Here is a 27,797-nt window from a genome sequence, read left to right as displayed (position 1 = left end):
ATTGCTAAACTGCCAAGTTGTAAAATTTAGAAACTTTATGGCTTGAAGAAAGGGAAATTATTGAAGGTAATTTTAATGAGATACCTGTATAGGTCCAATGTATTCTACAAAATAATAATTTGGAAACGTGTGCCAAAAACATATTTTTCTTTGGTTGTCAAAGCCAAAAAGTATGTATGCTCAACTTTGATTTTCATATAAAATCTGAGAATATAAATTTAAATTGTACTGTTTCTGGAAACCGGGATTTCTTTCACTTAAATATAACTTTCATATATCTTAGGGCAATTTGTAGCAAAATCCTAGTTAACACATTTTTTGTGCCAATTCTCTTGTTTTTAAATATGCTGTTATGAACAACACAGAAAATTCTCACCCCAAATGCCATATTACTCAATTACATGAGCATTATTTGAATGTACAATCTTTCAAGATTTCTTCCTTGGAGTATTTCTCAAAGTTGAGCGTTAGGATTAGTACAGGAAGGGAGAGCAAGGTATCTACAGAAAATATTATTTTTCTCAAAACTAGCCATCTGGATCATATCACTGTTTAATGTTTGTACAATTTAGTTCACTCTTTCTTTTTTAGGTGGAATTATGTCAAAAAGTGGTTACATAGTTGGTTACTTAATTGAACTGTTCTTTCTGTTTGGAAAGAATGGGAAACAGAATCAAGTATCAGATCTTCACATTAGAGGCAGGGCCAAAAGTTCTCCTTAGATAATTCATCTCTTGTTTTACTATGTGGCTTCAAGGGGTCTCATAAAAAGTTGTGTAAATTAAAAGAAGTTGGGAATGTAAGGAAATGTCTCTGAAAATTTCTGGGCAGGATTCTTCTCGGTGAATAAGCAATTTCCAGTATGGAGGGTTGTATAATTATTCTAGTAATTAACTAGGTATATCTGTCTTTGCAGTCAACAAATTAGGAGGGCTGGGCTATGTTATTAACTGTCAAAGTAGAAAGATTAACACTGAAGTTGGCTAATTTCTCTCTTGGTCTGTTTGGCTATTAATGTGAACTTTTCTACCATTTGCATATCAGAAAAATAATACCCACAGAGAAGCATTTGACCCACTCATATTTCTTAGAGGCATGGAAGCTATATATTATGTTTTTCTAGGTTTACATACTCCACCTTTGTAGAAACTCTCATGAGCATCAGGGATGTGAATGTTGGTTCTCATTCCCAATCCACACCCACATATATTGATAGAATAGAAGGCTAGGTCGATGGGCACTGAAGCATAATAAATATGATTCAAGAGGTATAAAATAAACAACACTGTTGTAGTGTATAACTGTAGGGTTTAATTGGTCTCGCTTATTTATAAAAAATTCCATACTATGTCCTAGTGACTGTTACCTGGGTGGAATGTCATTATATTTGATTTCTCCTATGATAAGTTCGCTTTCAGAAAACATGTCTTGAGCAATCATTTTATAGCATAAGACTTTTCCCTATTGCCAAGAGGTAATAGTGAGCATCACTAAGGGTAGTTGTATATAACAGGAGTAGCCATCGAAGAACTGCAAAGGCTGAAATTAGGGAAAGGAAAGATTAAGATTGCCTATTCCCAAGGGGAAAACTCTCCAACTCTTTGAAAAAAAGGCTAGAGAAGCATGATTCTAAAAAATGTGAACCACTGAAGCAGCTATGAATGACTGCATTGATAACAGATAGATAAGACAATTTTGGGCAAGCAAGTCTTCCTGAAAAAATATGGGTCATAATTTTAACTACTAACTCATATTGCTTTTTGAAGTTGTAAAATAATGCTCTTTCCTAAAAATAAAACAAAATAAATAATTTACATAACCACTGATTTAAATGTTTCTTACGAAATTAAATCAGATAACCTTTTACAAAACTGAAAATGTGGACAGCCTCTGAGTACATTTGGACATCTTGACAGGCAGGGAAAAAGTCAAAGAAAGTAAAATACTTACCATTTCTTGTGGGCTGGAAACCTGCGCGCTTTTTCCCTTGGGAGTTCCACCTCTCAGTGGTTGCTCCTTCTATAGATAAGACAGTCTCTGCTTTGAGAGACGATTAATCATGGCCTAATTAAGCTCCCAACATAAACTATCTATTTCAATTGTTTACCCTTCCCATGCTGTCCTTGTGGATGTAATACCATCAGGACCGCCCAACATTTCAAAATGTACTGCGTGATGGGAAGACAATGAGATGGTTAGAAGTGGTAAGTACATAAAAGTAAAAAGGAATAGCAGGACTGCATTCTATTAGCAAAACTGTAGGTATATCTGAACAAAATCTAAGGATTCCACTTACAAATAGCATGTCTTTTTCTGAAATAGGATTCTGTATCTTTTGCATAATGCACTCACCAATTTAATGATTGGAATTGATATTTAACTTTGAGTTTTACCAACTGCCTTGGCCAAGTGAAATGATTACAATGATAAAAGCTGAATGCCAGTTGTAGGTCAGGGTGAGATCCAATATTACATGTTGTCAATCATAAAATGACCAAATGTTCTTGAAGTTATGAAACTACACTCAGAACTTGCTCTGGATGCAGCTGCCCAAAATCATAGTCAGAAAGTCAGAATCAACAGAGAGACTCCATACCCTGAGCCCAAAAATATTAAAAGAAGTCTTAAAGGGGCTGATTTATATTCTTGAGAAGGCAAAGTTCTGCCACTGTTAGAGGATGGAGGGCATCATCATCTACCAGAGAAAATTTTCTAATTGCTTCCACAAAGTTATCAGATGTATGCCAGTCTCACTGGCATATTTTGACAGGTTAGGATCAGGGACCTTTTGCTGTGGAATCACCAATGAATCAAGACCCCTGTGGAAAATGCAATGTGAGTGGTGAGCTTTCATTAATAGTGAGGCCACAGGGGGAAGGCATGCATCAGAATCTTTGCTGCGGGATTTCTGAAACAATATTTTATAACAATTTTATGTTGAAAAGCAACAAAAAATTAGTGCCATTAGGCTATGAAATACAAAAAGCAAAATTTTATAAAACCCTCACTGGTTGAAGGATGGAATTGGAAAATTTGAACCCATTAAAATTTGCTTATAAGAAATTGATAATTATAGTCACAGAATCTTTCTGAAAGGTTCTTAGATGGTCAAGGAACTCTGGTCATTGAGTTATTCTTTTTGCTGTTTAAAGAAATAGATGTTGGCTGCTCATTTTGTTTTAAACCAAAGGCTGGTACTCAAGAGACATACTGATAGTTTGATGCAATAAAATATTTAAATAGTGCCTTCATTCATACATGAAAGTATACCATATATGACCACATAAGAATATAATGAGGAATACTAAAGAAAATTTTAAAGATGATCAGATGAATAAAGTAGCATTTACTTGTACATGTGGACAGATTCTATTATAGTAAGAACTAAGTCCACTAATACTAATGTCGACTTCAAATAAGTACACAAATCTTAGAGGTCACATTTTTCCCCCACAAATGCTTATTCCTTTTCTGATGTCACATCCTCCTATACTCTTTTGACTATATGATACATGAAGTCAATAACATATATTTAGACAGGAATTATTAACGCAAGGCAGAAGTTCTGCAAACCAAGAGGAATATAACATATGAAACTAAAAGAACAATTTACTTAAGCATTCCCTTGGGGAAGAAACTACTACCATCAATTTTGGGATTGGAATTTTTTGGGATTGACTGATTTGATGTAATACTCTGCATGCTAACACATTGTCTGACATGTAGCTGTTTATGGGCTTATGATCTTGGATGCAAGAAAGGATGTAGATAGAGTGGTACTAAATAATGTAAAAAAATCAGTGAAATGGAGGAATGTCCAACATTTATCTCAGCACTGTAGGACAAACAAATTTTCTGACACTGTGTTCTCTCGGGACATTAAAAAGAGAACATTGCATGACCGGAGGGTTGACGTTTGCAAGAGTTTGAATACTTGGTGTTTGCTTTTTTTCTTTGGATGATGATACCAATTGCACAATAATACCATTTTGGTTTTTATTTCTTCAAAACATGAAAACAAAAAATGAAGTAGATGACAATGAGAAAAGAGAAAACATTCCATACAGAATATGCTGTATCACTAGTGATTAAATCAGAAACAATTAGAAACTTTATTTGTCTGTGTCAGTAATGTGTACCATTTATAAGGAACAGCACAATTTGTGCACTTCCCCCCCTAAAGCTGTGCACAATACACACAAAATAAACAAATAATTTTATACAACTATAATAATAACAATCCTGAACAACCAGAATCATAGTTTCCTAGAACATGAAAATTTTAAAAGCAAACAAACCAAAAAGCTTTCAAATTGAAATTGACCAATGCAAGAATTTCTTAAAAGTTCTCTGTGAAAATTTGCTACAGGATTATCGACATTCCTAATACAGCTAAAAAATGAGTGCAAAAATTTTTCTAATGTTTAAACAACTTATATTCCTTGAATATATTTACTTGGTGCTTCCAGGCTAGCTTTCCATTTAGCAGTTCTCAAAGAAAGAAAAAAGGATGGGAAGGATGGATTAGAATGACAAATAAAGAATTGTAAAGTGTGGGCCATAGAAAAGCTCTATTGCCAACAAAGATAAAAGATGGGCTACATTGGGTCTTCTCAGTGATCTGGATCACCAACATGATTGCCCTTCTTCGTTTAAAATGGAGAGATGTATTTATCTGCAAGTTGGTCAAGGATAAAGAGGGTGCTTTTCCAAACATATGCTTTAGGCTCTCGTAGTTAAAGAAAATCTTGGGTATAAATACAATTTGGACAATTGCTTTGATACAGTTTCAGTGTGTTTATGTTAAAAGAGTTTCATAATTGTTTGTTCTTACAAGATAAAAATCTTTCCATATGGCTTCCTTCACTTTTACTCACGAAAATAGTAATCGCATTAACTGTAACCCTTCTGAGGGCAGGGATCTAGACTGTTTTGTTCATGGCTTAGTCCCCAGAAAGTATCACACTACTTGGCACATTAAGTGGGTAACCAGCATTTAATTCCTCATTCAGTCACCAAATGTTTATTAAATGATGGATCATGGTTACTGAGTGAAAGAAGAAAAAATAAGTCTCAACAGATTTAATTTATTAAGTATTTTTGAATCAATACAGAGGGCTAGGGTTGAATCCAGCCTGGGATTCCTTATAGACACAGAAGCCTCCAAGAGGTGACCAAAGTCATTCTATTTTTTTTTCTCATTAGTGGACTCACTACTTTGGAATGTTGGGTTTATCCATGTTCTTTGGTATTTCAACATAGAAACAGCTATTCTTTTTAAAGGGTTAAAAACATCCCAGTCCAATCCTCCTGGGAGGTACTAATCTTATTTAATTGCCTTCTCTTTCAGCATAAGTAGAGGAGACACACTTTTAACGGCCCATTGGTCACCCTGGCTTCTTTTTCTTACTCAGGAACTACTGATAAAATCAAAGGGGACTAGACTGGACATTGAAAGAAACAGGGCTCAAAATAGCCTTTTACATTAAAAAAAAAAAAAAAAAAAAAAAACAAACCAGCACTATCTACCATCTGTGCCAGACAGTGCAGATGGGAAATAAATACTTTGCAGGGAGGGGTGTGGTGGAAAGGGTGGCTCTGAAAGCCTAGGCACATCCAACATACCCACGCCTCTATAAGGCCTTTCTCCTTGGCCTTCCTGAATTAATGGGTGATTTTTAGAGGCCTCTGATGTGTTCCACATGGCTAATTTTCCATTAAGGTCTTTGTAGTTTGCCTGCTATCCTCTCAATAACTTTAACTTCTCCCCACATGACAGTTATTGCTTCTTAGAAATGAATGTGCAGAACCATGAACAATAAGCCGTTTTCTCCTTTTATCCCTAGTAATTAATCAAACTCAATAACAACACAAAAGTAACAACTCAGGTGAAAAGAAAACTCACTTATGTCTTCAATGTCCAATCAACATTGCCGAATGGGAGAATAGTATGTACTATACTCTACTATATACAGATACTCTTTGTTTTATTTGTTTTTCACCATGCACTGTGTAACAGGTTATCACAACAACATTTCCGAACAGGCACATGAACAAGGAGCAAATGTTCAGTCATGGCTGGAACAAGATTGTGCAAGCCATGGATGCCTTTGAAAATAAAACTGACAGACAATCCCAAGCAACAGCAACATGGGACTGGGACACATATTAATGCAAATGGAAAATGATGATGTGTTTTTTGAATGAGGTTATTCTCACTGTTTGCATAGGGGATGGCAGGTGGACAGAAGGAACAGGGTTGGGATGGGGCACCTGGGGGCTTAGCTGGGCTGGATGCTGGAAGAAGGACCTTGCTAATCACAGTCCAGAGCTAATGAGATAAGAAAGAAAGGATTTCGAATGTTTCTGGGAATCTAGGCACGTTTTCCTTGTACCTGTTAAACGAGAGTGCCGGGTATCACATCTTTAAATACCAGACTATATCTAGAACCATCAGATTTCCTGGCTCCATTCCACTCTCATGCTTCTTTTTGGAGGCAGCTTCACCTCTGCTCACATTCCGGAGATAAGCATGAACTTTGGTAATACAATGAAGACATGCTTCTTTCTTCTTCCATGCCCAGATTTTTTTCTTAATCCAAAATAAGTTTTAAAGTGATTGGGAGAGGTGAGGGAGAATATTAATGATTTAAATTTTTACCAAAACCCATTTACATGTGGATGGTTTCACTTCCCACGAAGAAAAGCAACAACCCTGACTCTCCCAACAAAACAAAACAAAACAAAACAAAATAACAAAAATAAAGCCAAACATTAACTACCTCCCCAGCCCCACTGAAAACAAAATCAAAAACAAGAAAACAAATCAAAGCCTGAAGGATTTATGAACCTGGTGAGAGTGCAGCCCTTCTAGACCGAGCTGCAAAGATGGCCCTGCCTCCATGCCTTGTTCAACATGATGATGCCCCTGGGAATGGGAGGTGATGGTTTTTGACTTCGACCCTAGTACAGAGTATGCTCTTGAAGCTGGATTCCATCAGCAGGTAAGTGAACATGACAAATGTCAGTTTCCTCTGTCCGTTATACATAATTTTTATGTATATATATGTATATATATATATAAATTTACTATATCTGATAGTTCCTTTAGAAGCCTTTTATGTGGCAGTAGGCCTCCAGGGAGGAGAAGAAAATGTACAAGAGCCATAGGAGCACAAAGAGGCAGGATGTGAGGAGCTTGGCAGTCCGGGGCCCACCCAGCTCACCTCCGATTTCTGGCCTCCGCCGATACAGCAGCACCCCCACATTGATGAAAGCAAAAATGGTGAAGAGAGTGACAGAGAAAGCTAGCGTGCCAGGGGACACTTTGAACTGTTCCCCATTGGCTGCATGGTAGATGGCAGCGATGGACCAGGCCACACCGATTCCCAGGAAGACGTTCACCGCGTTGCTGCCCGTGACGTTACCTATGGAGGCGTCTGCATACTGGTCCTGGGTGGCTGCCACTTTGCTGGCAAACGTGTCTGCAGAGGAAGAAGAGAAAGTCAATGACACTCATTCTTTTAGAGATGTCTTTTGAGTGCTGCAAGCTTCAGCTGTGTACTCTAGGATCCAACCCTTGATATAAACCCAGTGACCAAGAGATGGCTTTGATGTTCCTTTGAGTCAGACTCATGGGGTGGAAAGAACAGGATCTAGATATTGGGAGTTAAGGGTTCAGTGCTGGCTGTGTTATGGACTGAGAAAGTGATCTTGGTCAAGTTCTGTATCCACAGATACTGCAGTTCTTTGTAATATTGAGCTTGCAGGGCAGCATTTTTTCAGAAAGTAGTCACAGCTCACCTACATCAGAATCAAGTGGGGTCCTTTCCAAACCTGAGTATTGCAAGGTGCCATTCAGCTGTGCTGGGCATAATGACAGTGGCCCAGGAATCTATTTTAACAGTATCTTAAAAGATTCTAGGTCACTAAAGTTTAGAAACAGCTGCTGGAGGGTATTACTAAAAGATGCTGTATCAGCAGCTCTAGTTTATAGATGAGAAAGTTAAGATGTCAGGAGAGATTTTTCAAGATTCAAGAGCAAGCCAATAGTGGAACTGAAAAGAATTGAACTATAATAGTGTAGCTGACGTTTGCTTAGAGCCTTAAGAATAAGAAAGCAGATTCAGCTATATTACTGCATTGATTGTGATGGTAATTTTATGAGGTGAGGGAACAAGGCTTAGGGATGAGAAGTAGTGGATGCAATATCACAACTAGGAAAAAACCATGTTAGGGCTACAGCTCCTGCTTCATGTCTTCAAGGCTAATGCTTTCTCATGGCGCTCTTCTACCTTTCACTGTGCTGTGGGCACCAATGACCATTTTCAAAGCACTTTGTATCTTTTTGTGATGATAGGAAAATCTTGGTCCACTACAGACGGTTGAACAACAGTGACTTGAACTTCTTGATGGGTAGAACACGGGGGTTTAGAGCACATTTGAGCCAGGGGACTTCAAATCCTGCCTTCACAGCCAACTCTGTGACTCCGAAAGATTACTTAACTTCTCTGGGCCTCAATTTCCTAACCTGTTAAATGGGGATAGTGCTGCTCACTTCAGAGTGCTGTTGGTAAGCTGAAATATTACATATAAATAAAATGCTTTTGATGCTTTTTGACACAAAGTAGGAGAGGCTGTTTTTGTTGTTTTGGAAACACAATATAAACTGAGCAGACTAGATCAGTTTAAAAGTTGAGGTAGGATCTGAAATAGCTTCCTATATTAAACATGTGAACAGAACTTGCAAGATACTAAATTTCTTGTCTATATTATGCCTACTTCCTGACATAAAAGTGCTGGCTGGGCACAGCAGCTCATGCCTATCATCTGAGTACTTTGGGAGGCCGAGATGGGCAGATCACTTGAGATTGGGAGTTTGAGACCAGCCTGGCCAACATGGTGAAACCCTGTCTCTATACTAAAAATACCAAAAAAAAAAAAAAAAATAATAATAATAAAATAACCAGGCATGGTGGTACACACCTGTAATCCTAGCTACTTGGGAGGCTGAAGCATGAGAATTGCTTGAACCCGGGAGGTGGAGGTTGCAGTGAGCTAAGATCATGCTACTGCACTCCAGCCTGGGCAAGATGGAGTGAGACTCCATCTCAAAAAATAAATAAATAAATAAATAAATCAGACAAAGTCCTTTCAGCTACCTTGAACAGTAGGTTTATAGCAGATATTAATAACTGTCAAATTGAACTTTATTTTCAAAGCCAGTAACAGCAAGCATTAAATGACTACAAGGTGTTGTGTTATCTGCTCTGGTCCTCCTGAGGTACTGGGCATGCTCTGAGCGTGTATGTAGTTGTACGTATGATACCTGGACTAGTCTCTCCCCTCTGTTGTTATGCTATTGCCACCATCCTTCCTCTGTAAGCTTCCAGTGGGGAAGATATGTTCAGCATGTAAATTTAGGGCAGCCCATGGATCCTCCTGCTTTACAATGGCTAAGAAGGTGTTTTAGGCTACTCAAAGGCTATTGCATCTGCAGTATCACATTCTTTCTGAAAGGGAGTTGGTCAGCTCTGAAGGCCTGTCTCATCGATTCTGCCCTCTGCCTGTGATGGAAAGGAGATCTGAGTAGTATTTCATAATTAAAGAAGTAGGCAAACACTGCTTATTCCATGCTAGGCACTATGCTACACAGGCGATGTATATATTCTCATTCAATCCTCTCACAAGCATTATGGGCTAGATGTCATGACTTCCTTTTCATGACATGTGAAACTGTGACATTGTGATATTATGCCTCTTGGATAGGGTCTTAGCAAAATGTGAATCTTTAAACCAAAGTTTGATTTCAGAGCCCATTCTCAGTCCACACCACATTGCCCCTTCCAGGAAGCCCGAAGTTTGTCTTTCCTCTTAGTTCGTTTCAGGTGGCCCTGTTCCTTTCACTCAGAAACTGTGAAGCAGGTTCTTTCCAAATGCTCTTTCCTGTATCAGGAGAACAAAGATTGAAGAAGGTATGGGCAGTTTATGAATCCAGACTGGATTTGTGCTGCTTTGTGCATTCATGATCACACATTCATGCAGCCCAATCAACTATCACAGAGACTGGTGAGTAAAAGCAAAGCGAGACAAATCTTAATGGTTTCTTGTACTTCATTATTAAAAGTTAATAGAAACAGGGCAGCAGCAGTCTCAAAAAGAAAAAAAGGAAGTTGCTTTTTTTTTTTTTTTTTTAAAAAAAAAAAAAAGGTCAGGCAGTGGAACAAGGAAAGTAAAAGAACAAGAGTCTGAGGCAGGAGAAAGCAGCTTCCAGCTCAGCTACAGCTGAGAAACACCTGAAATGTTATTCTAAGCTGAAATGACTGGTAGCACTGGCTGGTGGTGAACAGATGGCCATGTTAGGTGGGGCAGTTGCAGGGGTGGTAATTCCCTCTGTATGCTACAGGGACGGGTGACCTAGTGCTGTTCCATAGCATACACCTGCTTACCTCCCCTGGCAGCTGGTACATTGCACATTGGACTTCCTGGGTACCCCATATGTACTCAGAAACTCTGGGCTTTCTGGATGGCACCTTTGCTGCTGCACCAGAAGGAAAGGAAGTTTAAAATCAAAGACTCCTGGGTCTGGGGACTCAAAGCACTCGAACCAGTCCTTTAGGCTGACATGGAGGGCATACCTGGGTATGCAGGGATTTCCTCTCCCTCAAGCCATTTATCAGTAGCCTATTAATGTGAATGTTGCATGAAGATTCTTACTTGTAATAATAATAGGTTCCTATTTTCAAATGTCTCTTTTTTCAAATGTATTTCTTTGAATTTCCTAAAAGTTAATAGCCAAAGTGACTAGCTTGTCACATAAGTAAAACATGTTTTTGGCTACTTTGTGTCCCATAGGTTTTATTTACTTGGGTTAGACATCAGACCTTTTGTCTGTTTTTATTTTCAATTCAAAAGCAATGTAAAAAAAATACTGCAGGAACACATGCAAATCCAAACCACTAACCTTAGCTCCAACAGAGAGAGCTCTGTTTTCCAAATGAAGTGCGATGGATTCTCCCCAAATTACCTTTTATTGCCGCTTTGCTGCTCAACACATAGGGCAATCCATCACATACCATATGTTAGGTGCTGCCAAGCCTTACCCTGAACACTAAGACTGTAACCTTCCTATGGTTAAACCAGGCAAATGCCATTTCCTAAAATAAAATCCAAGAAATAACTACTGCCTTGGGCTTGAAGGGGATATAATAATATTCAGAGGTTGGCACATTAGATTAAAACATATATGGATCAGATTTCCAATGCAATTGACACAAAATATGTTGATAACAACGTATGTATTTTTTCCTTCATATATGTCCCTGGCTAGGTTTTTAATAGTTTTTGTTATTAACTCCCACCTTGAATTCTAATTAATTTTAGATCAGTCATACAGTTTTAGACTTTTAGTCCTGTCTCCTTGATACATATGACTATAAATCAAGAAGGAAGACTGTCAAGGAGAGAGCATGGCTGGAATTAAACTACACATCACAAAGTCAGGACGTAATTGTTCTTTGCAGGCCTGCCTCAAGTTCATGGTCTATAACCTTGTCCCAGTCATCTAGTCAATATGTAAAAATAGGACAATACTCCCCCTTTCCTACAACAATTATTCTTTACCTAAATTTCTCAAACTTTATTGCTACTTATAGGATAAGCATTAAACATCTCTTCTATAAAAAAGGTCATTCTCACAGTCTTGCAGGATGGACTTACGGATAATGTGTTATCTGGAGCAAGGGTTTCACCCAAGATGGTTCATCTTATTCTTGGCTCTTAGAGTTCTTTGGAGACCAGCTGTTCAGCTCTCCAGTGCTTCATGCCCAGGAACTGACACTGGCAGTGGTTTTAATTGGAGTCCATCCTGGTTATGAAGGTCTGCTTGCTTCTCCCAGCAACCACACCTTGATGTATTCATTGACTGACAAAGAGGCAGCCAGAGCGTACAGATCTTCATGGTGTAGTAGTGGAAGAAGCCTCATCAAAGAGACTCTAGGCTCTTCCAACTATCTGTATGTTCTTGGCAAGTCACTTCACTTTTTTAGATTCCAGTTTCCTCATTTAGAGTATCTCTAAGACTCTTTCTAATTTTATTGTTTGGGTGGTGCACAGAATAGATTAAAATACTAAATTTATATGCAATGTATGATTTTGGTGTTTTTTTGATAAGAGTTTGTACATAACCACTCTTAACAATAATTAACTGATGATTACAACTATCTTATTGTGAATAAATGACTTAAATGAAGTATTTGAAAATCCTAGGAAGATCTCAAGACCTGAAGATACTACCTTTGATCAAACTGTGACAATATTTATGGAATTAAACTGCACAGCACAGTCATTTACCTTTTAAAATTAGATAAGAAATGTTGGCAAAATTATCACCTTCACATCACTCTGACTGGCCATTCATTGATATGAGTGAAGCCAAGGTGGCAGAGAGATGACCATGTTTCAAAGGCTGTGTCTAAGGTTAATAAAGTCAGAAGTGCCTGGAGAGCTTTGCCTAAAAAATGTAGATTTGGGGTTTCACCCCCAAGCTTGTCCAGCCTGCCTTATTTTGTTGTTGTTGTTGTTCTGTTTTGTTCTGTTTTAGGTTTTTAGCAGCCTGAAGCCATGGTTTTTAGTTTCTGTCTCTAGTGATAAGCAGAAAAGAGGGGTGACGAAGGGGTTTTACTGGCCTAACCAGCAACAGAAACTAAGAAGCCATGACTGTATTCTCTCTCGGACATCCCTGCTAGATCCACTTAATCAGACTCTCTGAGGATGGGATACAGAAATACACCTTTTAACAAGTGGCTTAGGTTGTTTTTATTTATACCAAGGCTTGAGAACCATAGCTGTAAGACACGGGAAGGGGAGCTAGCACTCCAAGTGCCCAGTTTTGGGGGTTTTCCTGTAAGTAATAGATATTTGAGTTTCAGGGAAGCAGTTAAACACAAGTAAGGAGAAGCTGGTTTCTCTTAGAAACATGGATGACCTTGGTTATTTTGCTGATAAAATGTGGGTAGGCGTCTTGGAGATGCTGGGGCTGCTTAATTGTAACTCCTTCCACTCACAATATGGTTTTTCTCTTATTTTTTTTTTAAACCCTGTTCCAGCTACCCTAAAAGGCCAAACGAGAAAGAATCTACCTAAATTGATTGAATTCTGCTGCTCTGTTTGCCAGGTTGGAAACTTACCTACTTCATAGGGTTTTGAAGGAAATGAGTTAACATGAACAGAATAGGATCTGGCACTTAATGGACGTTCAGTATTATTAGCTATATTTATTATACAACAAAGCCAGATCCCCAGAGAATCCATACATGGTAGGGAATTCTGACTATTGCCAATGATTCTATACTTTTAAGGAGCTATAACACCCTTGAAAAATTATTAACTTGACAATCCTTTGCATTTAGAAGTGTGATAGTGCTTAAAATTCTTAATTATTTTACTTTGAAAATTTCATACAACCAAAGTCATTAAAAGACATTACAGCTCTTGTGGTTTAAAGCCCAAATCTTACTAATGGCTGTGAGGTAGATGTCTTTGCTTAAACAGTGTATATATTCCTCTCTCTTTTCTTTCTTCTCTTCTATACCCTCATCTGTCTTGCTCTTTTAGAATCAAACGAGAAATATTGTTTACTTAGGTACTTGTTCTTCTGCTGTCACTGAAGACCTTAAACAAGCATTTGTCTTTGGTTGTGATATGTATTTACCCAAGTAAATAGAAAACCTCTTTCTCTTTCTCTCTCTCATTCACTCACTCTCTCTCTCTCTCACTCACTCACACTCTCTCTCTCTCACTCACTCACTCTCTCTCTCTCACTCACTTACTTCACTGGTTTATGTGAAAAGAATCATCATTTGGCTTCCAAGTGAAGTTCAAGAGGTAAGGGAATTGCTGATGTATGATTGATTAATAACCAGGTAGATGAGGAGTTGAAAAAAGGAAACACACTGAAAATTTCTGCCCATAAAAGTTGTCCTTGAAGAGGGTAAAGAAGAAATGGAGACAGTGACATGACCTACTTTTAGAAGAGAAGGAAACAGAGATAAGTAAAAAGTTCAAGAGGACCTCTATTGGCAGGATCAGGGCACCTGCTTCTAGTCACTTTTGTCCCCAGCTACAAATGAGAGTCAGCAGGATAACTTTTGAAAACACGAACTTGTTAGCTCCACCTTGAGTTTCTGCTGAATCGGCCAGAGATGTGGCTGGAGCGTTGGTATTTATCAAAGCTTTCCCAACCAGATTGAGCTCCACTAACGGACTACTCCCAGCCCTAGTTTCTTTGTCCCTGTAAGGAGGACAATGATGCCTCCCTTGGATTAACTGAGGTAATGATGCATGGAATGAGTGACGCATAGATTTGTTTTTAAAGTAACCATTTTTGTTATTGAACAAATTAGCTATTTTTCATTTTTTACATGTTAACATGAATGTTTGTACTTTGTGGGCTTAGTTTTCCTACTTTGTATCTGATATCCTGCTATATTTTAAGTTCAAAGAAAGAAATTTATTCTAATTAAAGGAGAGAAAAAATGGAGGTTTATTTTTTCAGGGATCACAAAACAGAGAAGTGAAAGGACACAAACTAGCAATGCAGCACTCTTTGATCTGCTTTCCAAACTGTAATTCGAGTCATGTTCTCAAAGAAAATGATAACACTCTACTACACACACCTAGAATAGGATTATTTTTCAGTGTGATGTTCACAGGTGTCCAAGAGAGGATCCAAGGGGTGTTGACAAGGTCTAGATAACTGATACATTTGACAAGGGACAGAGTCCAAGGAAAATATCAAGAAGCTTCATCATGTTCAACTCCAACTGTGAATACACAATGGTAAAGCAGCTGATCGTGTGAAAGAAAATAAATACAATTATTCCATAGAGAAACATCAGGCTGACTCCTTTAGCAAACATGGATCAGAAACAGATTAAGGAGGAGCTATTTTCATGAAAGACTCCTTATTCTTTAATACCATTAATGGAGATAATTCTCTGATAAAGAAAATTACACTCTGACACTCAGATACACACACTCACTTCACTGGTTCATGTAAAAAGAATCCTCATTTGGCTTCCAAATGATGAATAATTTTTTTTTGATTCCTTAAATTCTTGGCTTCTCCTGGCATTACATTTAGGCTGTCTTTATAGTACTTTAAAATGGGCTGGAATGAACCTGCTTTTAAAATAGCATCAAGTTTTTGATATTTTCAGTTTTGAACCATGATTCTATTACTTTCATAATAACCCTTATTTTAATAATGCAAAGTCTGTGAGGGCAAAAAAAAAAAAATAAGATTTTAGTAAAGCAACATTTGGCTAATTTTGAAAAGGAAAAAAGGGCAAATCTGAAGCTAAAAACAAATAGCTGACTTAACTGTCATTTTCCCAAGCCAGATGGTTTGTTATTAAATAGATATAACTGAAACTAACTTCCTGCCTTAAACACAATCTAGGGCTGCCCTGCACTGATCAGTGCCTCTGACTCCTCCCTTCCTAATCATCTCCCTTTTTCGGCTAATCCTCCTTGCATTTGAAGCCTAGTTCTGTCTTCTATGCTTTGTTCTATTTCTGGATCATCCATCTCCTATCCAAATCTCCTCAAATTCTCTTCTCTCCTATTTAGAGATAGTAAAGACATAGGTTTTCCTGTCTTGCTAGAGCTAGTTGAGAAGGATCAGAGAGAGAAACTGTACTCTAAGTTGAAGAGAAATCTAAAGAAAATAGAAACCTTCATTCTCACAGGCAGGTAGCCTTAATGGGTTACAAGGAAACTTCGTTGTCAGCTGGATTATACTGGTGTGATTTTAAGTGTATGGATCTAGACAATATGCTGAAGACATGTGCCTTTCCCCAATGGATATCTACCCAGTTACTCATTCCACAGAGACATTTTTTGAAGGGGTTGCTTTGTGTATTATCAGCTCACAAAAATATTAACACTATTAAAAGTAGGCCACTGCATGCAACCTCAATCCAGCACAGGAGGCAGCATGTGACACTTGAGGACAGGTGAGTCTCGAATGGGTTCTGAAAATTTCCAATAATTCACTCATTTTGCCTTCCACTTTGCTGTGATTTGGTGTAAAATTTCCTCCATTAACCCATTCCTATAGATTAGTCATAGGATACAAAAAAGCATATATACCTATCAAAAGCCTGAAAAGTCTGCAAACTATTTGGCCCAACAATTCTCTACCTCTGAGGCTCTAGAAGCAATTTTACAAGCACACAAATTTATATCAGGGATTGCAGCAGAGGTTCTATGTTAGAGAAAAATTAGAAACAATTGTCTGTCATTTTAGAAAAAATAATTTGCAACTTGATATAACATGATATTGTGCAACTATTAAAGCACACTAACAAAAACATTCATGACACACGCTAAGTGAGAAAGCAGGTTATATAACTATGCCTACTATCAGTGCATAGTGTGGGTAAATATTTGCTATATATCTGTATACACATTTTTTGTGCAGTTTATTTAAATATCCCAGGATTTCACAATTTTAAAGGTGCAAATGGCTGAATGTAGATGGTGGTGAGATGGCAGGATTTCTTTTTCTTGTTTGTTTATTAACATTTTCTATTTTATTTACAAAGGGCATGTATTGTTTATTGCTTGTGCTATTAAAAGCTAATAAACATACGTGTGCATGTGTCTTTATAGCAGCATAATTTATAATCCTTTGGGTATATACCCAGTAATGGGATGGCTGGGTCATATGGTACATCTAGTTCTAGATCCTTGAGGAATCGCCATACTGTTTTCCATAATGGTTGAACTAGTTTACAATCCCACCAACAGTGTAAAAGTGTTCCTATTTCTCCACATCCTCTCCAGCACCTGTTGTTTCCTGACTTTTTAATGATTGCCATTCTAACTGGTGTGAGATGGTATCTCATTGTGGTTTTGATTTGCATTTCTCTGATGGCCAGTGATGATGAGCATTTTTTCATGTGTCTGTTGGCTGTATGAATGTCTTCTTTTGAGAAATGTCTGTTCATGTCCTTTGCCCACTTTTTGATGGGGTTGTTTGTTTTTTTCTTGTAAATTTGTTTGAGTTCTTTGTAGGTTCTGGATATTAGCCCTTTGTCAGATGAGTAGATTGCAAAAATTTTCTCCCATTCTGTAGGTTGCCTGTTCAAGGGAGTTATACCTGATGTAAATGACGAGTTGATGGGTGCAGCACAGCAACATGGCACAAGTATACATATGTAACAAACCTGCACGTTATGCACATGTACCCTACAACTTAAAGTATAATAATAATAAATAAATTAAAAAAAAAAAAGCTAATAAATACAGGTTTAAAATAGATATATAAATACAGAGTCTATCTGGGAAGGATGAATGGTTGAATTTCAGCTTCTTCCTGGTCCTTTTGGTTAATTCAACAGTCATAATTACATTAGACAAATCCTTGGATGAAAAGCATCCTACATACTACACACAGAGCAGGTGCATCTCAAAGGGTGTAGCAGGGAGGAGGAAGGAGTGGAATCGAAGAGGAGCAGATAACTTTAACATCAGGATCTGACCTGGGATCCAGTGTCAGGAGGGTGCCTAGGACAGTTCACAGTATGGAACAAGAATCCTAAAACGCAACTTCACCCACTATGAACGTTTGCCCAGCACCAGCTGTGAAGGAGAGAGGTGTTTGTCTTCATTTTTCCCATCTATTCCTGTTAAGCATTGAAGAACTGCAGAGCAGCACCAAAATCCTCTCAATTTTATATTTTGTGCTACAAATACCTTATATTTTATTACTAACTGTATGTTTTAGTGACTTCCACCTACAAAATTGCTTTGCATATTCATTTAACCTGACAAATACCTTTTACAAGCTTGTTAAGAGATTCATATCCTTGAGATGTTTGGGAAGGGGCTGCAATGCCCGTCTTTCATCATTTGTGCTTGGGCTCTTACTAGACAGGTAATTTGTAATGCAAAACAAAACAAAACAAAACAAAACAAAAAACCTGGAAAATAAGGCATAGAGCTCTACCTAAGCTGCTAAGAATATGCCATGAGCCTGATTTCTCAAAATCTTCTCCTTTGTCTGTCTCCCAGGGATGTAGGACAGCTTCTTGTGGATACTTAACAAAAGATAAGTATCTTTTGTTAAGTATCTCTTATTTTTATAGATTCTTATAATTTCCAGAGCATGTCCATGAATGTTATACTATCTGCCATGCCTGACAATTCTGAGGAGGAAGATGGGTGGGAACAGTTACCCTTAGTTTCATTTTGTCAGAGGAGGAAATGGAAGCTCCTTAGGGGTCAGAAGAATGTGAGGGCACGAGGTGGGATTAGAACCCACATCTTGTAATTTCTGGTGTTCAGGTCCTCATGCTGCCAGTCCATTTCCAGGCTCCTTCATTAACTTGCCAGATAACAACCCCATACTCTGAACATGATAATACATCTGTGCTGCCTAACTCTCAGGGCTGCTGTGGGTATCAAAGAGATAAATTATAAAAACATACTTTTAAAATGATGAAGCTATACAAATCTAGTTACTATTAAAGCATTTTTGTGTGTGTGTGTGTGTTAAATGCAAGGGGTCTGCCTTCCTGAAACCATCATTAACCATTGGGATCTTACTGTGATCATTTGTTGAATATTCCAAAGTCATAACTAATCCAGAATATTTAGAATGGAGGGTCTGTGGGAGAAGAATCCGGGGCAGTGGGGTACCATCTGTTGAGAACAGAGTCGGTAGGGGGGCTCATATGAGAGTACCAGGTGCCGGAGTAAGAATGAAAAATAATTCAAAGCCATTATTTGAAGTGGAAAGAAAATAACTTTTCACAGTTTCTGAGACTAGACCTGCCTGAGTAAATCTTGGGGTGGGGGTTGGGGGAACACAGATTAGAGGTCTGAAGTGTGATTTGTTAGAGATTAGTGGTGTAAAAAGTCAAAGCCCCCAATTAAAATACCCCCTCCCCCACATAAACACTCTCTATTCTATGGCTCCATGATCTCGCTTTATTTTCTTCTTAACAATGTTCACCTTCTGTGCTACCTGAAAGTTTATCATCTGTTTATAAGTACCAGTCTTACTCCATGGGAGTAAGATGATAGCATCTGTCTTGTTTATCCCTACCTCTGCCATGCCCAACACTGGCCAGTACAGAGTGGGGGCTCTTTAAGTATCTGAGAATGAATGAAAAGACATGCAGAATGGCTTGAAAGCCTATGTTTTGCCACTGGCTCATATTGTTTCCTTTGTTTTAGTTTTTTAAAATGGTATTTCTCTCTTTTTAAATGCCTTTATGAATGGTGTAGAGGAAAAACCACTTGAAAATTTGATGATCAAGAATGCCACATTGCTTTCAGAGACTTAGTTTGGACTTCCTAGTTAACTATTGGCATTATCAAAATACAGTGTTTCATTGTGAATATTTCTTGTCACTAGTATTCCACTGTAGACTCAGTTCAGTTATAGAAGCTATAGATGAAAGAACTTAATCTTTACTCTCAGGATAAGAATACTTGACATAGTAGAAATTATTGTCAGGTTCTTCTAAGTGGTTTGCCTCATTTCTCCCCAAAGCACAGACTAAAGAGCAGGAAGCACTTCCAGCCACTTCCAGTGCAGCCTCATACCAAGTGCTGGTTCCCCTCGAGCAACCAGAACTGCAGTCCTCTAATGTGACAAGTGGGTTAGTTTTGTGGTTCTGATTTGCCATATTTCAACCATCTGAAGGCTCATCATACACAGAATCCTTCACAGAAGGACATTTTCATGCTCACTTGGCATAGTTGTGGTTAGCTGTTGTTTTGCAACTATAACTCAGGAATCACAGGCTATGATAAATCCTCTGGTGGGCCCATCTGTGGACCCCAATGGGATCATTTTAGTCTGGAGCTGCAGCAAGCCTTCTTGTTATCTTGACCCAGGAGTTTTTACAATGATAACCTAATAATAGCTTATAATTTATGGAGGACTATGCCAAAAAGTCCCCTGGGCTCCAGAGAGGCAGGATGGGGTGGGGAGCAAGCCAGGGAGAAAAAACAAACACGACACATAATTTCTTGATTGTAACTAATACAACCAAAATAAGCTGTTTTCTCCTTGAGCACAAAATATAGGATTTGTAGATGCTTAGCTGAAAAAGGTTATCAAATATGGGCACTAACGGAGTTAATGTTTTTAGATCATGTGCTAGAAAAGATGGATTGAACAATGCAAAGCATCTGATGGATTGAAATCCTTTTCTGGAATGAAGCAGAGTATCAACAAGTAATACAGAGCTTATGTTTCATTCCTGAGAAAAGGCAGGATGTGAGGTCTGTGTGCCGAGGAGCAGTGATGGGATTCCAGCTGGCACTGTGCATAAATGCCAAGCAGCATGATTTCATATCTATAATATGCACTACCCCAAACAGATATTAAAATTTTTATGGCCACATGTAAGCTTTGCCTTTTAAACTGAGTTAGCGTTTTATTTGTTCTCTTTTCTAAAAATACCAATGGGCTTAAATTCATTTTGTTTCTCATGCAGGGACCAGACATGGCAATGAAGTTTTGCTTTCTTATAACCCCTATTTTCTTCTTTTGCGTTTAGCAACAATGGGTCATTCTTTATGTAGGGAGGTCATGCACAGAGCCTCTTATCAATAGGCCGTGGTCTGTGTGCTCTCTTTGCTCTCTTCCTAATGGTTGTGATGATCTGAATGGATTCAGGAGCCAACAGTCAGCACCTACAGTGTGATGTGTTGGGCCATGAATGAGAGTAAGAAGCTGCATTTGTGAGAGCTGTCTCCTTAGCACTGTGTTGTGATCAACTGACTGAACTGATCACGGACATTTGGCATTTATATATCATTAAACATACGTACTGCCCTAAGAGTCTAAGAGTTCACAGTGCTAATTCTAAGGGCCATTGTGCAATCCCCACCCCCCAGCAATTTGCAATGTATGAACCAACATTACTGTTGGGGGCAGGGTAGTGGAATTGTTTTAAAAAGGTAGACAAATCCATATATACACAAAGCAATGAACAAAAAATATCTCACTCATGTAATTTACAAATATGTACAGAGAGATTCTGTGATGAATAATTTGAAAATCTTACAAAATCCATGGTGAATTCTGACCCTATCATGTAGAGAATCCATGACATTTTTATATTAGCATAGGTCCTTGTGAAAAATAGAGAAAAGACAAACCTATTGAGTCAGAAAGTACATCAGTGGTTGCCTGGGGCAGAGGGTGGAAATGAGGATTACCTATAAATGGCTGTGAGGCATCTTGCTGGGGTGATGAAATGTTCTAAAACTGGATTAGGGTAATGGCAACAAGACTTAGTGAATTTACTAAAAATCATGAAATTGTATGTACTACAAATGGACACATTTTATGGTATATAAGTGATACCACCCTAAAGTTGTTAAAAGATGCAGACTGAGATAGCATTTAAAAAAAAACCCACCAGAAAACAGTGGTCCTTGAGATGTTCTATTTATTTTTTTCAGACAGTGTCTTACTCTGTCACTGAGGCTGGGTGTAATGGCATGATCATGGCTCATTGCAGCCTTGGCCTCCTGGGCTCAAGTGATCCTCCCATCTCAGTCTCCTGAGTAGTTGGGACAACAGGTGCATACCACTATGCCCAGCTAATTTAAAACTTTTTTTTTTTTTTTTTAATAGAGACAGAGTCTCATTATGTTGCCCAGGCTCGTCTCGAACTCCTGGACTTAAGTGATCCTCCTGCCTTGGCCTCCCAAAGTGCGGGGATTACAGACGTGAGCCAGCACACCTGGTCACCTTCATTTCAAATGTGAAAAGGGAGAAATAAAAGTCATCAACATTATTTACAAATCATTCCTTAAAGACTGACATTCTTGTGAATGTTTTGTTGCACTCAACGTTCATTCCCTTTGCTGTACCCGAGCCTTGAAAAGAAGGGGAAATTTACATTCATTCACATAACACGTGCATAACACCAACCCTCCAAACACAAAACACACCAACGCACATCTGTATGTTTGTGTTTCTACCAAGTGCCCTTCCTCTGGCCAACCTAGAGTATGTTAAGAAGGCCTAGATAGACTAGGATAAAATATTTTTAGCTCTCTTCTCTTATCCTGTGACTTTTATGGGACTGAATAAAGTTGGCTGGTATGGGGTTGGGGCACTAATCCAAAGACTCTGCAGGACTTCAGATCGGGCAGGACACATGCTGAGCATCCCTGCTCCCTGGACCACCTCCTGGTAGATGACATCATTGTTATCATCCTGGTTCCCCTCCAGCTTTGTACTCAATGCCAGCTGCCCATGCAGTACTGCCCTTTGAGAGAAATAAATCAAGGAGTATAACTACCAACAAAAAACCCTTAAAAGTATTTAATAAAAAATCTCTTCCTTTGAGGAGAAAGAATAAAAGATGCAAAGAGCTTTGAAATGGATCTTTCCCAGGTTTTTACAGATGCTTTTGGTCGGCCGCATGCAGCCTATTCCCCACTGTTTTTTTAGTATACGATAAGAGGCAGTTATGGTGCCATTTCTAGAGAAAATCTTGTAAATTCTGGTTTTTAGCCTTCTTTTGTTTCATTCTCGCCTCAAAAATACTTGCCTTTGCAGGCTTCCTTTAACTCTAATGACATAATCTATTCGTGGGAAAGTGTGCTGGAACGTACAAAGCATTTAAACTCCAGACTGCTGCTTGCTGGAGTGAGGTTAAGATAAGGTCCCGTGGAAAGTCATTTGAGTGATTAGGGCTGTCCTGTGCTGCCCCTCTGGCAGTGTCCCTGGTTGGCCTTGCCTCTTGGCCTGACTACAGATCTGAGGGTCCATTCAGCCATACTGAACATTTTTGGTAGTAAAGAAATTCGTTGCTTATTAGAGTATGTGAAAACAAAATATACTTGCCCTTTAGGAGCCTCTTGGGGAAACTGACACCATAGCCACTGGGAAATACTGGCTCAGGGTAAAGTAACCCTGTTTTCATTTCCATTTAAGCTGATGTGAAATGTAGCCATCCAATTAAATATGTATGCACCCTGTCACAATGGCACCTCTCGACACTGTCTGTCTGACTTGAAATGTCAGTGTTGACTGGAGAAAGCTCATGGTCAGTGAAATTGCAGGAAACAGAAGCACCTTTGGATATGTCCACCTCACTAGAATTCCTAACATAGGGAAAAATGAAGACAGGCTGAAAATTTACTTGGTTTTTCATTTTTCAATTGCTGCAATGTAGCTAAGGTAAATACCCCAAGAGGCCTAACTTATTCATCAGTGCATTGAAATAGAAAGTAAAGGAGATCTAACATTTTTGAGGGTCTACTATGTGTGAGGCTCTGTGTTGGGTATCTTATAAATTCACTCTCGTGTAATCCTCACTACAACCCTGTGAGATGGATTTTCATATTCCTATTATTCTGGCTTAGAGGAGTTAAGCAATTTGCCTCTGGGGGTGTCATACATCTAGTAAGTAGAGGAGGGAGGGTTGGGTTTCAACACAGGTCTACCTGCCTCTAAAGCTCATGTTATTTTATAACCCCTTAGTGCGTAGTCATTGTGCTAAGATTTTGCATAACTTCTCTGAGATGGAGACTGTCAACTGTCAATCTATCTGTGAGCTTTGCACCGAGAACAACAAATCTGTTTGAAGTAGGATGGGATGAGAAGAAATGACGGAATTAATCTGATTCTCTGCTGTCCTTCAAGGGAGCTCAGAATTCAGAATGACTGGACACAATTTCCCAAGGGGAACATGTTTGTGATGAGTGGGCATTTTCGTGTTCCCTCCTGACCACATCTCTGCTGTTAAGTGAAGAGTAGACTGAGTGTGTTTACTGGTGAGACTTAACAAACTCCATGGTTCCCACTCCTACTTCTGCTCAGAGATCTAGAATACTGGAACATAATTTCCAAAGCTGCCAGTAAGCCTTGGCGGAACATGACTGCTAGGAGGTTGTCCTCAACATGCCCTTCCTGGGCCCCACTGACCAGTACCTGGGTGGCCGCGTATCATAGCTGTGTTTGATCTAGCTCGGGAAGACCAAATCTCTCTTTGTGTTCAGATTCATTAGCGGCACATGGCTATGCTGAGGGGGATTATCTTGGTATTCTATTTTTTTTATTTTGCCAGCTGGGTCAGAACTGAACATCTTTCAGTGGTCTTAGTGATTACATTTTTACATATAGGAAATGCTAATAGTTTATGGGCATAGAACTGGATCTTCATTCATTTCTGAATTTTTTCAAAGCATGGACTCCATTAGGTGTTTTTCATGCCAAATAGAATAATAACAGTTCCTAACCTTAAAGAGTTTAAATGTAATCTTACTGTTGCATGCCTTGAAAGTAAAAAAATAATAAAATTGAGGTAAAGAGAGAAATTAAAAAATTTCTTAAAACATTTGTAAGGCATATGGAAAAGAGTGTACGTAATACTTTAAAAATAAGTCCAAGATGGCACGATAGAGTAGCTAAGTACCAGATTATAAAAACAAGAGATAACATGGATTCCACAGTTTACCATTCATATGAACTTTGACTAAATATGGACAAGTCATTTATTCTCTATGAGTCTTTGTTTCTTCATGTAACATGAGGATACTAGTAGTTACTATCCTATAAGCTATTACGTGATTTTAGACAGGGCCACTATAGTTACATCCAGGCATGTGGTACCCCATACATCTCCAGGAGGGTCACTCAGATTATGGGGCCTCTTGGAGTATGCAGCATACAACCTGCACAACCATACAAGTTACTTTAGGGTCCACTGAGAAGTAAAGCAACAGGACACAGTAAATTAAGTTGTAAAGTACTTGCTGTTTAAGTGTTCTACAGAATATCTTAGTTGTGAGAGTTAGAAGCCAGAAAATTAAAAACTGAAAAATATAAGCTATCAATAGCTGTTTTTCTCATTTACTAAAAATAATAAAATGTTTTATAGCACAGTGCTGAATAAACAGAAAAAAGATCATTTTCAGGGGAAGGATCTAAGCATCAAAGCAAAACAGAAGGTTGAAAGGAGGAAAAATCATTTCATATCACTTAATGACATAACCTAAGTAAGATAATAAAGTATATACAGTGCCTATGCCCAGCATATAGTGGAGCTTTGTGGTGAATTTTAAAAATGTTCCCTCCCTGCTCAAAACTTCCCATTTATTCTCATTTTCTGGTGTTTTCTATTCATTTTGACTTTTTTTTAGAGTTGATCTCCGTGTAAATAATAATAGTTTCCTGTATTTTATACCAATTTTTAGTTGATACATTCTCTGAGATCCATGCTATTACTTAATCTTCTTGAAAACTTTGTTTGAATTGCCATGTATCATTAGGCTGATTTTACAGGCAAGAAAACTGAAGCTCAGAGAGTCAAGAAATTGGTTAAAACCACACAGTAAGTAAGGGTTAGAAGTCTAGGTTCCTGAATTCAGCTCTAAAGCTCTCTTCTCTCTACCCTCTTGGTGCACAGTCATTAACACCACACTAAGAGAACATGGTGAACAACCAGGATAACCAGTTTTATCTATTAAGTTCTTCCTATGGAATTCAGAAGTCTAAAAGTGTTGTAATTTAAAAATGACACAATTTTCCCCCAACATAAGGTTTTATTTTATTAAAAAGGTTCTACATACAAGATTGGGGGGATGGTTGAAACCAAAACTATCTTCTTTTCCTTCATGCCTTAAAATCCTTAGAGGGAAATAACTCCTATTTGACAGAATCCAAGGGATAAAAGAATATTCAAAACATAGGAAGGACACAGAAAATCATACAATGCCAGGGACTAAAGGACAGCCTAGCGTACCCAATTTTTAAGCTTTTCTGGCCAGGTAGCAACCAGCTGGTACCGGGAACTAGTGGTAGAAGTCAGCAAGCATCAGATACAACCCCCACCAAGACGAGTGGAGAAAGATGAAGGCAAGACTTAATGGGGACAACACCCCCCCACCACCACTCATCGGTATCTAAGAGTTCTCCCTGCAGTTAAAGGAGGATGCTTATTCTATTTATTTGAATCCAATAGGAACAAGAGATGAAAGTCTGTATTTTGAATCTGGGATATAAGCTGGAATGTCCTGGCCCAATATATCCACGGCTTATCCAAGTAAACTGTAAGCTAAAAGACTGTCCAATGACTAGGTGGCCCCTAGTCCAAAAAAAGACTGGGCTCCAAATACTCCTTAAATTTCTTCCCTTTATTTTGGACCTGTTTTTCCATAGAAATAATGTGATATATAACAGTTATACACTTGTGTTAGGCTACTGCAAAATTCAGCACTCCAGAGTATACCTAACGGTTTTTGTTTTTTTGAAATGGATTCTTGCTCTGTCACTCAGGCTGGAGTGCAGTGGTGCGATCTCAGCTCACTGCAACCTCCGCCTCCCGGGTTCAAGCCATTCTTCCGTCTCAGCCTTCTGAGTAGCTGGGATTACAGGTGCCCACCACCACGCCCAGCTAATTTTTGTACTTTTAGTAGGGACAAGATTTCACCATGTTGGCCCGGCTGGTCTTGAACTCCTGACCTCAAGTCATCTGCCCACCTCAGCCTCCCAAAGTGCTGGGATTACAGGTGTGAGCTACCGCGCCTGGCCTACCTAAAGTTTAAAAAGTACTCGCCTGAGGTCTGGGTCTTGGAAGAAGGGATCATAGGAGAGAAAAGACCAAAAAAATACCTTGCTCCTCATCACAGTTCCCACCATAGCCAAAATTATGAAAGAGGAAAAACATTTGTTCTGAGGGCCTCAGTTCTCTTAAGTTTACTTTTGTCACTTCTTACGACAATAACCTCAGATATGTCCTATTCAAGAATAAGCAACACTAAAAAACATCTATCTACCTCCCTCAATAACTTCAATTCTTAATTGTCTCTAGAAGATATTAGGAAGAAAGCAATCTGATTGAACTAACTTGTACTAATGTGTAAATGACTGATTTGTACATTTATTTATGTATACAACCCACAGACATACACACATACACAATTCTGTGTTAGGCACCATTCTAAGTGCTAGAGAAAAGAACAAGGTTTCTCTTCTCATGAAGCTTACATTTTAGTGGACAGAGTTAGAAAATGGTAACATTCAAAAATAAATAAAATCTACAAAGTAATACACATATAAAATAGAGTGAAATAGTACAAAAGAATGGGTTGACTACTTCACAGTTGGTGACTATAAAAGGCCTCTTTAAAGATTACATTTAAGACAAGATGTAATTGAAGACAAAGAGTCAGTCTTGTTTAAATGAAGGGGATATGAGACAGCTAGTGCAATACAAAGAAAGGAATGAGCTTGGTGTGTGGATAGAAAAAAAGGCCCACGGGCCCAAAGAACAGCAGGCAAGGAGGAGAACAGAGTGGAAAGATAGGCAGGGGCCAAATCACGTTGGTCTTGGTAAGACAGAGTGATGCCTTTCAGAGTTTATCCTAAGTTAAATAAGAAGCCATTGGAAGATTGTAAGCTGTAGTGTGGCCTGATTTACTGCTTAAAATGATCTCTAGCAGAAGCAGGGAGACGGAGAGAAGGCTACTGCAGAGATCTGGGTGAGAGAGGATGCCTGTGTAGACTAGGATGGTGGTGGTAGAGACACAGCTAGATGGGCTCAATCAAGACACACTTTAAAGGAAAGTCAGCCAGGTGCAGTGGCTCACTCCTATAATTCCAGCACTTTGGAAGGCTGAGGCGGGGGTGGGGGAAATCACCTAAGCTCAAGAGTTTGAGACCAGCCTGACCAATATGATGAAACCCTGTCTCTACTAAAAATACAAAAATTAGCTAGGCATGGTGGCACGCACCTGTAGTCCCTGCTACTGGG

At 38.6% G+C, this 27,797-nt stretch overlaps 1 protein-coding gene across 15 annotated transcripts in view; it reads right to left on the bottom strand.

Moving 5' to 3' along the window:
• Positions 1-3,172: 3,172 nt before the first annotated feature.
• Positions 3,173-27,797, bottom strand: part of SLC8A1 (solute carrier family 8 member A1) — a 387,052-nt gene continuing 362,427 nt past the window's right edge. For all 15 annotated transcript variants that reach the window (XM_050753303.1, XM_050753305.1, XM_050753307.1 and 12 more), the window contains one exon: positions 3,173-7,484. In XM_050753303.1, coding sequence (XP_050609260.1) covers positions 7,108-7,484 — 377 coding nt within the window. In that variant the 3' untranslated portion in view covers positions 3,173-7,107. The remainder of the gene's footprint in view (positions 7,485-27,797) is intronic.

Source organism: Macaca thibetana, chromosome 13, assembly GCF_024542745.1.
Source record: "Macaca thibetana thibetana isolate TM-01 chromosome 13, ASM2454274v1, whole genome shotgun sequence".
Lineage (NCBI taxonomy): Eukaryota > Metazoa > Chordata > Mammalia > Primates > Cercopithecidae > Macaca > Macaca thibetana.
This window is presented reverse-complemented; position numbering and strand designations above follow the sequence as displayed.